A 12,893-nucleotide genomic window follows, 5' to 3' on the forward strand; every position below is an offset into this window, starting at 1 on the left:
TGCAGTTACGACTCCTCACAGTGGCACTCCATATTGCATCCATCATTCTATCCTGACATTGGAACTTATTTGATTAGCTACAATCTGAATTGAATGCCTCATTGATCAGAAAAGCTTTTGTTTTTTACTTCTTGCAAGTAACCCTTTTGTTGGTGTTTTTAATATTGTTATAATAAACCCAACAGTGTCACACTAAAAAGGCATATCAAATCAGCCACTAATTATCCACGCTGCCTGATTCAATTACCAAAGTACTGTATACTGCCAGCACTTATATGACAAAGTTGCAATTTGTGTCAAAGCAATAAAATTTGCACAATGCTACGTAGGTTAGAGGGCAAAACATTCAATTTGACCAATTTTAGCGGAAAAATACATGGCACTTAGAGTACTATAAAGTATACGTGTCTCAATGTAATCTGCAATGCATGCAAGAACCTTAACAGGATTGCATTCCAAACAGTACAAGTAAAATAAAATAAAAATGTAAAAATAAATCACATTTAATATGAATTTGTTACAACACAATTGGCTACATGAACAAAAATGACAAGGTTTGTCTTTTGTATTATTCTCAATAGCTTCCCAGTTCAGTATCAGACCATTGACTCTTCATCCATAATCCCCCCAAAAAGTAGAGCTTTACAGTTTAAACTTAAAGTGCAGAATTGTCACTTCAGCCAGAGACTCAGTGGTGAGTAGATAGGTAGGCATGGGAATTTGAAAGTATATGCTGGGGAGGTTGCATTTTGCAATCATTTGAAAAAAGTTGCAAAGTTATTGTATGTGTCATCAGCAAAGCCATTTCAAATTTGTTATGCAACGTACTGTATGTACTGACTGAGGCTGAAACATATGGGTTGGTTTAAATTTTCAGCAGTCATAATGTCACCATTTATCATGTAGATATGGTCTTGATGAAATGTCAACATGTTAGTATGTCGATATTTCATCCTGGTCGGTCAGTGATGACTTACCTTCTCCTGAAGACCCCTGTTGCCTCCTCTAGATCCAAGCAGGCATGTGAACATTACTTCCAGATGAGAGCTGAAGTCCTCCAGCATTTCATCAAGTACAAATGTGTACTCATCCTGTACATTATTGCTTCAGTCACAGCAAACAGCCTAGATCAGCACAACAGGTCACATGAGATTCTGCTAGCGTTGGACATTTCTTTGCATCTTTTTGCCAACAATGTGTCTTAATCACAACACAATGTGTCTAGGATGCACCAGGAGACTGTGCTGATTAATTTTGTGTTTCACGCTTGATTATCTATATGCAACTGAGTCTCTGAATTTGCATATGAAATGCTATGATGCAGCAGCCTTGGTTTTTTTCCAATACAAGTTCTGTTGTGTTGCAGATACAGACTCAGTCACACACAGATATACAAGTGTTGCATACCAGCAGAAATCTCTGAGAAAATGGTGTGGCAACACAAAACCTCACAAAAAGTATACTGCATTTCTAGAAAGTTGGGGGCCATCATTTAGCCAGAACATTTGCACGTTCTTATCTAAAACTGACCCAGGGACAGTGGCACAATGTGTGGAAGGGAATGAAGCCATAACCTATTCATCTATCTCTGTCAAAACTCTGGTATTTTGTGGATTCAAGTTTTAATCTGTATGTGGTTCTGCGGTAGGCACATGGTGCAGGAAACTTGGTGGGCGTAGGTAAGTCTTGTGCATGAGGTACACATGGAGATGATATTTTCAGGAATACTCTTATTAAAAGAATGCACAATGGAGATACTAGAACTGGAATTAACTCGGAATTTGATTTTTTTTAACTGGACTGGAATCATTGAGATAACTGGAACTGGAGTTTGCTCAGGATATGACTTGCTTGAATTGGACTGGAACCGGTGAGACAACTGGAGTCAGCTGAGGATCTGAGTTGCTTGAACCAGACTGGAACTGGAGAGACAACTGTAACTGGACACAGTTTAGGAACTTCCTTAATTGAACTGGACTAGAACCAGAGAGACAACTGGATCTGCAGTACACACTAATGCACATGGGAAAACTTATTCTTGGAGATAGTGTAGCAGCACACATAAGGATACACTGTAAGGAATTGTAGCTCCTGGAGACACAGTATACTGTAGGTGTAACTACTTTGGGCTGGAATCACAGTGCTGGTAATGCTGCGTAAGCTAGAGTCACGCTGCGGAAGATGTTACTATTAGCTGTGAACACAGTGCTGGTAATACTGTACTGCTGGAACTGAAGGAATGCTGGAAACAAACAGGACTTCAGGAACAAAGAATGAATGCTGGAGTCTGAGCCCAGATGCAGCTAAGACAGCAATGTTTTTCGGGGCGATATGCTACAGCTCTGTCTAGCTCTTTTATCCCCCTAGCTGGTTAGCAATTGATCAGTGGAATCATGTGACTGTACCAATGCTTGCTGTTGGTGGTGTTGCGATCAGCTGACCATGAGCAACATGGCGGCGCCCAGTACCTACAGCTGGCAGGAAAGATAGTGGGGGGCCAGAGCAGAGTTCAGGGGTGCCAGGACCAGTTCAGTGGGAGGCGGAATGAGAGGTGGCATGACATCCACAGGAGCCCTGTGTCTAGCCGAACTAGACTGCGTACTGGTAAGATGTGTGAAGCTAAGTTCCGGTTCCTGACAATCTCATCTCACAGTTGTCAAATCCTGCAGGTCTCCCATCAAGTGTCAGTATCAGATATAAGCCTTTTTACACAAGCTGCCAGATCTTTTAATTATTTCTATTTTATTATCATTCATAACTTTAATGATTACATCTGTGTGGTCTCAGATGAGAGAAACCACAGAACTAAAATAATGTAATGTATTTGAATGCTCTTTTATTGTCACACTCAGGGGTGTAAATAGCAGTAGTGCAGCTGGTGTGCTGCACTGGGGCCCCTGAGGAATAAGGGCCCATAGTTTGCCCAGACCAGCAATGAGTTCCTCCCTGGGACTGACCATTACAGGAACGTTAGACTGGCCTAGTACAGAGAGTATAGTTTGCCACACTGCCTTGAGGGACCTTCCACTACCTTAGGGAAGCAAGGCTGACCTTCAGTGTGTGCAGCGACAGAATAATGATCCTATTGCACTGCCAGCTAAGGAGAGGGAGCAGGAACTTACCAACAGACAGCCAGATTTCTGCCTCTGAAATTGTCAACCATTTACTGGATTCCCAAAGTAATACTTTTTTACAGAATACTGTAGGTCTGCTCTTTTCAACCAATCACTCTCTAACTCCGGCTTGCACAATATGCCTCACTTGTCACCCACTGCCTCTCACTGTCACCGACTGACTCTCCCTTTCACCCTCTGCAACCCACTGCCTCCAACTGTCAACCTCTGCTTTCCAGTCACTACCTGCATCTCCCTGCCAGTATTTGCCCCTACTGTGACTTTCTGCCTCCCACTATCACAATGGTCTCTTCAGGTCACCCTCTGCCTCCCTCTGCCACCTTCCATCACCCTCTTCCTCTCTCTGTCACTCGTTGGGGCAGAGGAGGTCAGACCGCCACTCGCAAGTTTTGCCACTGGTAACCAGTAGTGCTGAGAGGGGGGAGCATTTACCTGAGCCTATTGGGGGACCCAGGGGCACAGGTCTTGCTGCCCTCCCCCTTGCCCAACACCCCGCTGACCCCATTGTAGACACTGATTGCACTTTGGTGTGGGGAGAGAGTAGCTTCTATCCCCAGCCCAGCAAAGAAGCTGATTGTGTGCTGCGCTGGAGAGAGAGGCAGTCACTCCTCTCTCTCCCTATGTGATATGTAAGGGGGTTAATGATCACGCTCGAAGTCAGTAGGCGGTGCACATCAGCCCCCATGCTGTGGCCGCGCACACACTACTTTTTAAAATTTACTACAGAAGGGGGCTTGCCACACCTCTCTGCACTGGCCACACCCCCTTCCATTACCTGGGCCTGGCATAACTGTTGGCACCCCTGCTGGTAACACTTACTGTATTATACATTTTGCATGATTTTATGCTTCAGATGAGATTATGTTGAGTCCATATATTAAAAATACATTACATTGCAAAACTTAAATTCTATATTCTAGATAAATCTTTTTAGATAATATGAGGTTGACGCAAAGGTTACTTTACAACCTTATATTTAATTCCTTGCAAGTGAAAATCCTTTTACAACCATCTTTATGCTATAAATTTGACAAGCTTTTCTATTCATGATTATTTCCATTAGTAAAAGGGAGCAGAGATCATCACAATAAAAGTACGCAAAGGCCTATTAGACCTACATATGTTCTCCTGGAGATCAGCACAGAGCAAACCTTAATGGATTTTTAAACACCCAAAATGTATTGGCTAGTAGCAGCAAAACAGCTTTATGACAAAGGCAAACATATATAAATCAAGACAAATATCTATATTTAACCATGTTGAACAGTTTCTGTATGTACTGTACATATAGAAACCTTTGTAAGACAATATATACAGTACTGAAATTATTTTCTGCACCACAGATTGAATCCATTCTTTAACAATACTTTCTATTAACAGACAAAACATTATTAAAACTCAAGCTTTTCAGCAGCTCTATAACTGGAGCAATCTGGAGATTTTTTTTCAGTTTGGAAACTTGTGCAACATTATTTTTTTTTCCAGCAAAGACATTAACAGTAACAACAACAACAACAACAACAACAACAACAACAACAACAAATTAAACACTCCTAATTAATTTACTTCTTATGGACTAGTTATGTACAACCTTGGCTAGTACTTAGGTATTTTAAAAAGAGCAGAGCACTTACAGATCAGTGATAATAACCAGCTGTGCAATATACAGAGAAAAATGAGTCAGTTCATTTGCTTTTGGTTTGGGCATATTTCAATTTTTGTCTAATATTGTATCTGTTTGAAATGGGAATGGCTTATATTGTTTCAGCTAGATGCATCACCATGGCAATGCATCTGGTTATTACTTCCCAGTGGAAGGCAAATGATTGATCATAGGCACAAGTGGTTGCATGAATAAAAAGCCATGCTGTAAACACATTTGGCTCATTTCAGATTTTAAAGGCTGCTGAGATAGGTCTTCTTTATTTTTTTTTGTATGCATGTGTATGACTCACAATTATTAGTGCAGCCATGAATATTCTGAAATCAACAATTCTACTTCTAGTTATGTTATAAAAGTAAAATCTTAAAGGTGAAGGTGTGCCAAGCCTTGGAGAGATAAAGTGTAGAGAGGTAAAGTACCAACCAATCAGCTTCCAACGGTCATTATACAGGCTGTGTTTAAAGAATGATTGGTTGGTATTTTAGCTCTCCCCAAGGCTTGAAACATTTCCCACAATGTAAAAGAAAATCAGTAAAATAATTTGACAATCAGTAAAATAATGTGACAATTAGTAACATAATTTTGACAATAACAGAAACACTGGACTTGATACTGACCTGTACATATACAAATTACATAGTTCTTTTATTGCAAATTCCCAAGACAAGCTGAACCCATATGCACATGTGTATAGCTGCAACCAGAGGATGCCTCTGTTTTCCTTTGAGAAAGGCACGGGCAGTGGGGAAATGTGTTAGGTTGAGTATTCAAGGCATACATTAGCAGCTCATACAGCAATGACTGTTAACTGTACTCTTTCATTTAGATCCTAAAGGAAAATTTGAGACCTGACATGGGTTCCTAATAACCTACAAGACTGCAGAGATGTGATCTAAACTGCTATGTTTGGAGAGACTAAATGGACCTCTAAATTTACAAGCCTTTAGAGTAATCCTGGACTGCTACAATAATAATCATTTAACATGTTATCCTAACTGCATTAAAGGACTTGTTCCAAAGTAGAACTTCCTTTATTAGATTATTCCATTTATGGGGCCATATTGTTTTTTTTTTTACTAAGGGCATGTAGTTAGTTTAAATTAATACATTTTATAACACTTTGAATTATGATTAATGGTTGTTTATTATAATTAAAAACTATGTGTACATATTAAAAATTTTTTTTTAACTAACTTAACTCTGAGAATTTTACATATTTGTTAGTGTAGTGTTTATTTTGTTATATCTAGTATATAAGACTTAGTTTTGTGGTTTTGATAGTTAATACAAGAGATTGCTTTGATTTCATATTATCTTGCTGCTTTATACCTGCATTTATAAATTGCACAGCATTTCAACGTACAGTATGCTTACTAAGAAGGACTTAATCTATTTAGTTATAACCCAGAATTAGTTAATTTCTGAGTATTTGTAATTTGAAGTAATCCCTGATTGTGATAAGGAGATACTGAGCAGAGGGTTACTTCTTTGTTTTTTGTTTTTCTGAATCATTCACAGCAAGTGGAGATGTGACTGATCTGCATGTGATTCTATTACCTAAAGTTTCATTTGCTTGGTTAGAGAGCATGTGCAGAGCAAACACATGCAAAATATGCCCCACTTAGTTTCAGCTCAACTTCAAACCTTGTGGCCGTAAATGCATTTAACTTCCAAAAGTAATTATGAGGTGGCTTTTAAGGCCTGGTGACCACATTGGGGGGTATTCAACGGCTGTTTTTTTAGCCTTAATAGGAAAATGGTACTTTTTGTACTTTTTTACACTAAAAATGGGGATTCCCCCTTTTCAACAGCAGGGCCATTTTTTTGCCTAGGCAAAAATTTCAGCAGCACCTGCTCCGGCAAATGCTCGGCCAGATTATGAGGCATTTTTCACCAATTTTTCACCAATGCCTTTTCTCTAAAAAAAGAAGTGAAAAAAAAAATGCCTTAATAATGGTCGAAAAATGGCTCACAATTGAAAATGCAGGGGGTGAATTTGATAGCTCCAAAATTGTTGGAGCTAAATGAATATATTCCATTGTCTCTTTAAAATATATTGTATGTCATCTATTGCATTGTAACTCTGTGATGAATTTAATAGCAGGAGTATGAATTATTTTCAATAAACAAAACCTCAATACCAATAATAATGACAGCTTTACATTATTTGCATCAGTAACATGTGACAAAAGAATTGATCATCATAATGCTAATATTATTTTAGAATTCACACAATTGTACTGTGACTAATATGACAATTTATATGCAAAGCAACTAATGAGGTTTTTGTATGCTCTTTCTTTTTCAGCTTGTGAACAGTTGTCTCTGGGAGTCGCTGCTATTTTTGGTCCTTCACACAGTTCTTCAGCAAATGCAGTGCAGTCTATATGTAATGCACTTGGGGTTCCACATATCCAAACTCGCTGGAAGCACCAAGTGTCTGATAACAGGGATTCATTCTATGTCAGCTTGTATCCAGACTTTTCATCACTCAGTCGAGCAATCCTTGATTTGGTGCAGTTTTTCAAATGGAAAACAGTTACTATCGCTTATGATGACAGTACGGGTAAGAACAACTTCTTAAAGACAGACTTAAAGAGTTCAATGAAAGTGATAAATAGATTTGCTACAAGAGATAGATTTAACAAGCTAGTCTTTAAACATTTTCTTTCAAACTAGTCTCATTTTAAAGATCTAAAACAGTCTGAAGAAACTATTGATTTAGTTAGATCACTCTTTTGACCTTCTGTCTGAGTAAACAACATAGCATTTTCCTCTCTGACCTTCCTAAATGTTAATCGAACCCATCCATGCCATTGGGGACTCAAGACACCACTTTTTTTATGAGCTGTCTCTTATTATTAAAAGTGTCCTGATTTCAATTAGACAAACTTAGCAAATTACTAGAAGTTGAGTAAATTGTATTCTATGACTAGAATATGTATTTTATATATATATATATATATATATATATATATATATATAATGTTATTTTTGAATTGTCAATGTTTCTATGCTTAGCAGCAGTGGTTTGCATGAAACAATGTGCATGCTGTAACTCTATATCTTAATCTATTTAATACCATTACAATTGCTTCATAAAACTTGAGCTGTAGAAGTGTCCCAAGGTGGTTTATAAATGACCACCCTAGTGCAGCATACAGTAATTGACACAGAAATTATGTGCTTCTGCAGTCACCGTGACACAGAAATAATTTACATAATTAAAATAATTAATACTGTTTGTAGTCTGAAAATGGAAATCATCCATAGTATTCTAATGCTGTAATGGGAGAAACTGAAAGATAAGGGAAGTGGTAGATAGTTGTGCAAATGTATATACAGGAAACTTGGGCATAGACATTTCACAAAATGTAGTCAGACCATTGCTTACATTCCTGTCAATCAAATAATAAGAAACGTTTCCTTTTTACTTTTGATGTATCTCTTACCTACAAGTGATATTGCACAATAAATGGACAAGGAAAGGAAGTATTTTCATTCAGTGTCCAGTTACTAGGATATAGGGGGTTATTCAGAGTTGTTCGCAGACTTTGCTAGTTTAGCTATATCTGCAAGCACTAAAATCTCATGCTGTGTGTCGCCAAGCACAAGGCAAGGACATCCAGCATATGTGGCGCCACCTCACGGTGCGATCACAATTCAAGTTTCCAATCTCAGAAAATGCAGCAACATCATTGACCGGTCCCTGAAAATGGACATGACCTGCCTGAATTTCCTTGTGAACTCCACCACCGATGACGCTTTGCTGCCGCCAGACACCTGTCAATCTTATTGCGTATCAATCTTGACTGTCAATCATGTTGCCTTCTGGGATGCAATCCAATAATGATTGATCTTGCACAACACTGTGACCATGGTGCATGATAGTGTATTGATATCCCGCACTGGACATGTAATGATAATATGTTGTAATATTAACAATTCAGATATGAAATCAGCTAGTCACCATACATCCCAACTTGAATTATTATTCAAAAAGCTGGAGGTGCTCACGCAATCATGAGCCAAAAATAATAACCAAATATCTGTTGCAATATATGGTGCATGTGCAGATGCTCGAAAAATTGCCTATTTTTGATTTTTTGACAGTCTGCAACAGGGAGTGAATAAGGCCAGTAGTACATGCAGTACAAGCAGACTGTGGGGGTTATTTAGGTTGGATTGCAGTTTCGGCAAAAAAGCAGAATCTGCAATCCTTTTTTCTGCATGCTGGGGTCTGCCCATCACAGAGCTAGGCCACCCAGCATGCTGACCAGGCTTCCCAATGGCTGCAACCGCAATTTAATTACAGTCTGTGGACAACCCACTGGCTCTGCAGCCCAGCTGCGAAGGCATGCGGCTGGCCACCTGGCTGCGAAAGCAGATAGCCTGCTGCCATTTTTTAAACTGGAGCACCAGTGTGTGAGTTCACACAGCTGCCCCAAAGATGCTGCTGACCGGCCCCCATTTTGCCCTGGGCCACCCACGCTATGGTCCGTCACCCGCCCGCGAATACCTCTAGAGGCATTTGCAGCCAATGCGATGCTATTAGTGGAGATGTGAGCCAGTGGAGAATTTGCTCATTGCAACCAATCAGCTGGTCAGTATTATTTTATAGTATGCAAATTATAAAAATGTTACTTCAATGCTGATTGATTGAAATGGGCAACTTCTCCACTGGCTCACTTCTCTGCACTTGTCACTGCTTCATGAATACACCCCTAAGTGCTTTAGGTAATATTTTTACATTTTATTCAACATAAAAAATGCATCTAAATGTAGCACATACAGCGGTGTGCACTTTCTTAGACTCTTCCAGTTTTTTACACTTTCATAGTTTTCATGACTTACTGGCCACAAACAGACTGTAAAACTGTTTTGCAATGATTCAATAAGGTGTTTTCATGTGTTACCTGAGAGTATGGTATAGAAAGTTAGTTTTTTTTTCAGGTGGCATTCTTGTTTATTTAGGCGTATTTTTATTAAAGATAAATTTTGGTCTTTTTTATGATTTTTAGTGGATTTTGCAGATCTGGGAATTAATTAAAGGCAAAATTGGGCAAAAAATTAAGCTGTTTCCCAAACAGTATAGAATCACTGAAAATTGAAGATTCACTAATGGTTGGTTTGGCCAAAAGCTAACAAAAAAACAATTGACAAATTGACCAAACAATAGATCAGCGGACGGTGTTTTTCACTCATAAAACAGCCTCCTAACAGCATTGCAGATCCAAGTGCATTTGTGAGACCATTGGCTGTCTGCAATGATGCAGGACCTGTTCTGAAAATGCATTGAATGTGTCCTTATAGGGTCACGGTTCAGGCAACGCAGGCATGCCCGGACCATGTGGGAGGCAGGATGTGGCAGCTGCGTGACATCACACACAGCTTCTGCGACCCTCACAGTGATGGGTAGCTCCCTGCCAGTGTGCAGGAGCTGCGCTGGTAGGGAGTTAATCTTCAAGTACAAAAGCATTGCCGCTGTGCAATGGTTTTGTATTTGTGCAATGGGGCAGGGCCTGACATTCGGGGCTGACTATCCCTGTGCTGGGCGTCCCCCTGCATTTCAGGGAAGCTGATCGTAGATGTGCTAAATTTAGCACATCGACGAAGAGGTCTGAATGACTCTACTTTAAAATTTCTGCACTGTACTTGGCTACAGGATGTCCATATTAAGATGATTAAGAGAGTATGCATCTCTCAAGCCCATAGACGGCATATGGTGGCAGATGAGTCTGGTAACTGCCTCAAATGAAGCGCACTAATGCAACTTTTTTCCACAATCTTTGGTTATGCCCAAAAATAAGAACATTTTGGGGTAAAGTAGTGTTTTTTGATAATTATGTTTTCCACTTACACCTTACGAGTAACCCATTAACTCTCTTATGTGCTAATTTTAAAGAATGGGAGCTTGGGCCTGATAGGAAGCATGTTATCCCTCTCCTAACCGTAATTGTTACTTTAACAAAGAATTTTCTTTTGTGCAACTGGACCATACCTACCCCTCTATTCTTGGGTGCAGTGAAAACATTGGGGCAAATGTATTAACCTGGAGAAGGCATAAGGAAGTGATAAACCAGTGATATGTGCAAGGTGATAAAGGCACCAGCCAATCAGCTCCAATATGTAAATTAACAGTTAGGATCTGATTGGCTGGTGCCTTTATCACCTTGCACATATCACTGGTGTATCACTTCCTTATGCCTTCTCCAGGTTAATACATTTGCCCCATTGTTGCTTACTACATTGTATGCGCTTGACACTGATACGCAGTCCAAAATATTAAAAGTATTCTAATCTACCTCCTGGTATTTGTATAGGAATATAACCTGAACACATTAGTGTTTTCCGCTTAGACATTCCATTGATTTAATTGTACTCAACATGGCTCAGTGTTCAGGGCTACCCTGCCTTTACAGGATAATACGTCCCTTGCTGCTCAAATTGATCTCATAAAATTGCAGTTTTGATTGATTGTTCCCCCTCTTTTTTCCCCCTCCCTCCTTCTTCCCCACCCCCTTCCTCCCTTACTCCTTTTTAATTTTATTGTTTTTTGTTATATTTTATATGGGTTTTCCATCACAGTCAATTTATGCTTCCCATTCTAGATGGATCTGAACTGATCTCCTTTTTCATATTACTTATGACCTCATGTGTTGTTATGTACTCAGTTGGATTAACGATCTGTGGCTGTATTTCATTGTTTGTATTACACTTACACCTGATCCTACTGTCTATATATCAAGTGCATTCTTTTCTGTACTGTTCTGTCTTGATTCAGTTACACTGTACCCTATTTGATTTGATGCGGTAAACTGTTTTATATTTCTGAAAATAATAAACAGGTATTCAACAAAAAAAAATTGAAAAATGATAGAAAGTAATGTTTAGAAAGTAATGTTTTTTCAGCAAAATAAGTGCTAACGTTAAATTAGGGGTACACAAAAAGTGGGTATAAGTATATATTTGGGTCATTTTAGGAGACTTTAAAAAAGTGGAAACAGACCAATAATACCAACCTGCAAGTCTAAAAACACTTGTCCCACTCATAAAGCACCCCAAATATACCTGTCCCATACCTTGTACCTCGATTTCTATAATTTTGCACTTTTTCATTCCAAAAATGACACCATTATTAGCCAATTAAAAATAATTAAAAACTTCTAAGTGCCTAATTAGTTATTCAGGAGGGTGCCCAGGGATTATTCTGACCAAATCCTGACATTTTTAACTTAAAATTGGGACTTTTCCCAAGTTTATCACCTGCTCAGAGGTGGTGAATGAAATACATGGTAAAATTACTGCAAATCTGTGGGGGGGGGGGGGGGGGGGGGTTAGCAGAAAGTTGAATAGGTGCTTTTCGCGATTCACAGTAAATTTGTGGTTTGGCTAAATGAATTTGGCCCAAAATATTAATAAGGTATTAATAAAGTTTTAATACAGTATATAAATAAAAAGTCTTATACAAAATGTGAGATTTGTTTTAAATTCTTTGAGTCTAATAATTTACACACATCTGTAAAGGTTAATCAAGTCAAATTCTCCACTTAAATTCTTCATTTAAATGTGATTAAACATGTACAGATATGGTATAAAAGCCCTTTTTAGACTCCCTTTTTCCTGTCTATCTAAATGTCTTGTAATTAATAAAAGTTTTTTCTAAGCTAAAATGTGGTGATAAATTAGCTACAGGACACCTCCATGATAATTTACTTTTCAGTGATTCTTTCAATCCTTTTTGTACCAAGTGTAAATTTTAATTTGAATTATTGTAAGATCAAGAATATTAGAAATATTAAATCTTATTAGAAATAGTTGTTGAATACAGCTAAATGACCAATATTTTGGAGCTGTTCTTTTAATTAGTTACCTGGTTAAGGACAAACTGTCTGCTTTAAACTCCATTTCACATTCCGCTGGTGTCTATTTTTCACCTCACAGGCGCTACACCAATGGGACATATCAACTATTAAAAGTACATACAGTGGGGGTTGTGGCCTAGCGGACTAGCAGGGAGGCTGTGTTTCCACTGAGCTCCTGGGTTGTGGGTCTTGTTCCTGTTCCTGGGACCGGAGCTGCATTGGCGCCCTGCT

At 38.8% G+C, this 12,893-nt stretch overlaps 1 protein-coding gene across 1 annotated transcript in view; it reads left to right on the plus strand.

Annotated features, from left to right (window-relative positions):
* Positions 1-12,893, plus strand: part of GRIK2 (glutamate ionotropic receptor kainate type subunit 2) — an 839,395-nt gene that overhangs the window by 293,987 nt on the left and 532,515 nt on the right. Inside the window, exon 4 of the mRNA XM_063917041.1 lies at positions 7,106-7,363. Coding sequence (XP_063773111.1) covers positions 7,106-7,363 — 258 coding nt within the window. The remainder of the gene's footprint in view (positions 1-7,105; positions 7,364-12,893) is intronic.

The sequence above is a fragment of the Pseudophryne corroboree genome, chromosome 4, assembly GCF_028390025.1.
Source record: "Pseudophryne corroboree isolate aPseCor3 chromosome 4, aPseCor3.hap2, whole genome shotgun sequence".
Lineage (NCBI taxonomy): Eukaryota > Metazoa > Chordata > Amphibia > Anura > Myobatrachidae > Pseudophryne > Pseudophryne corroboree.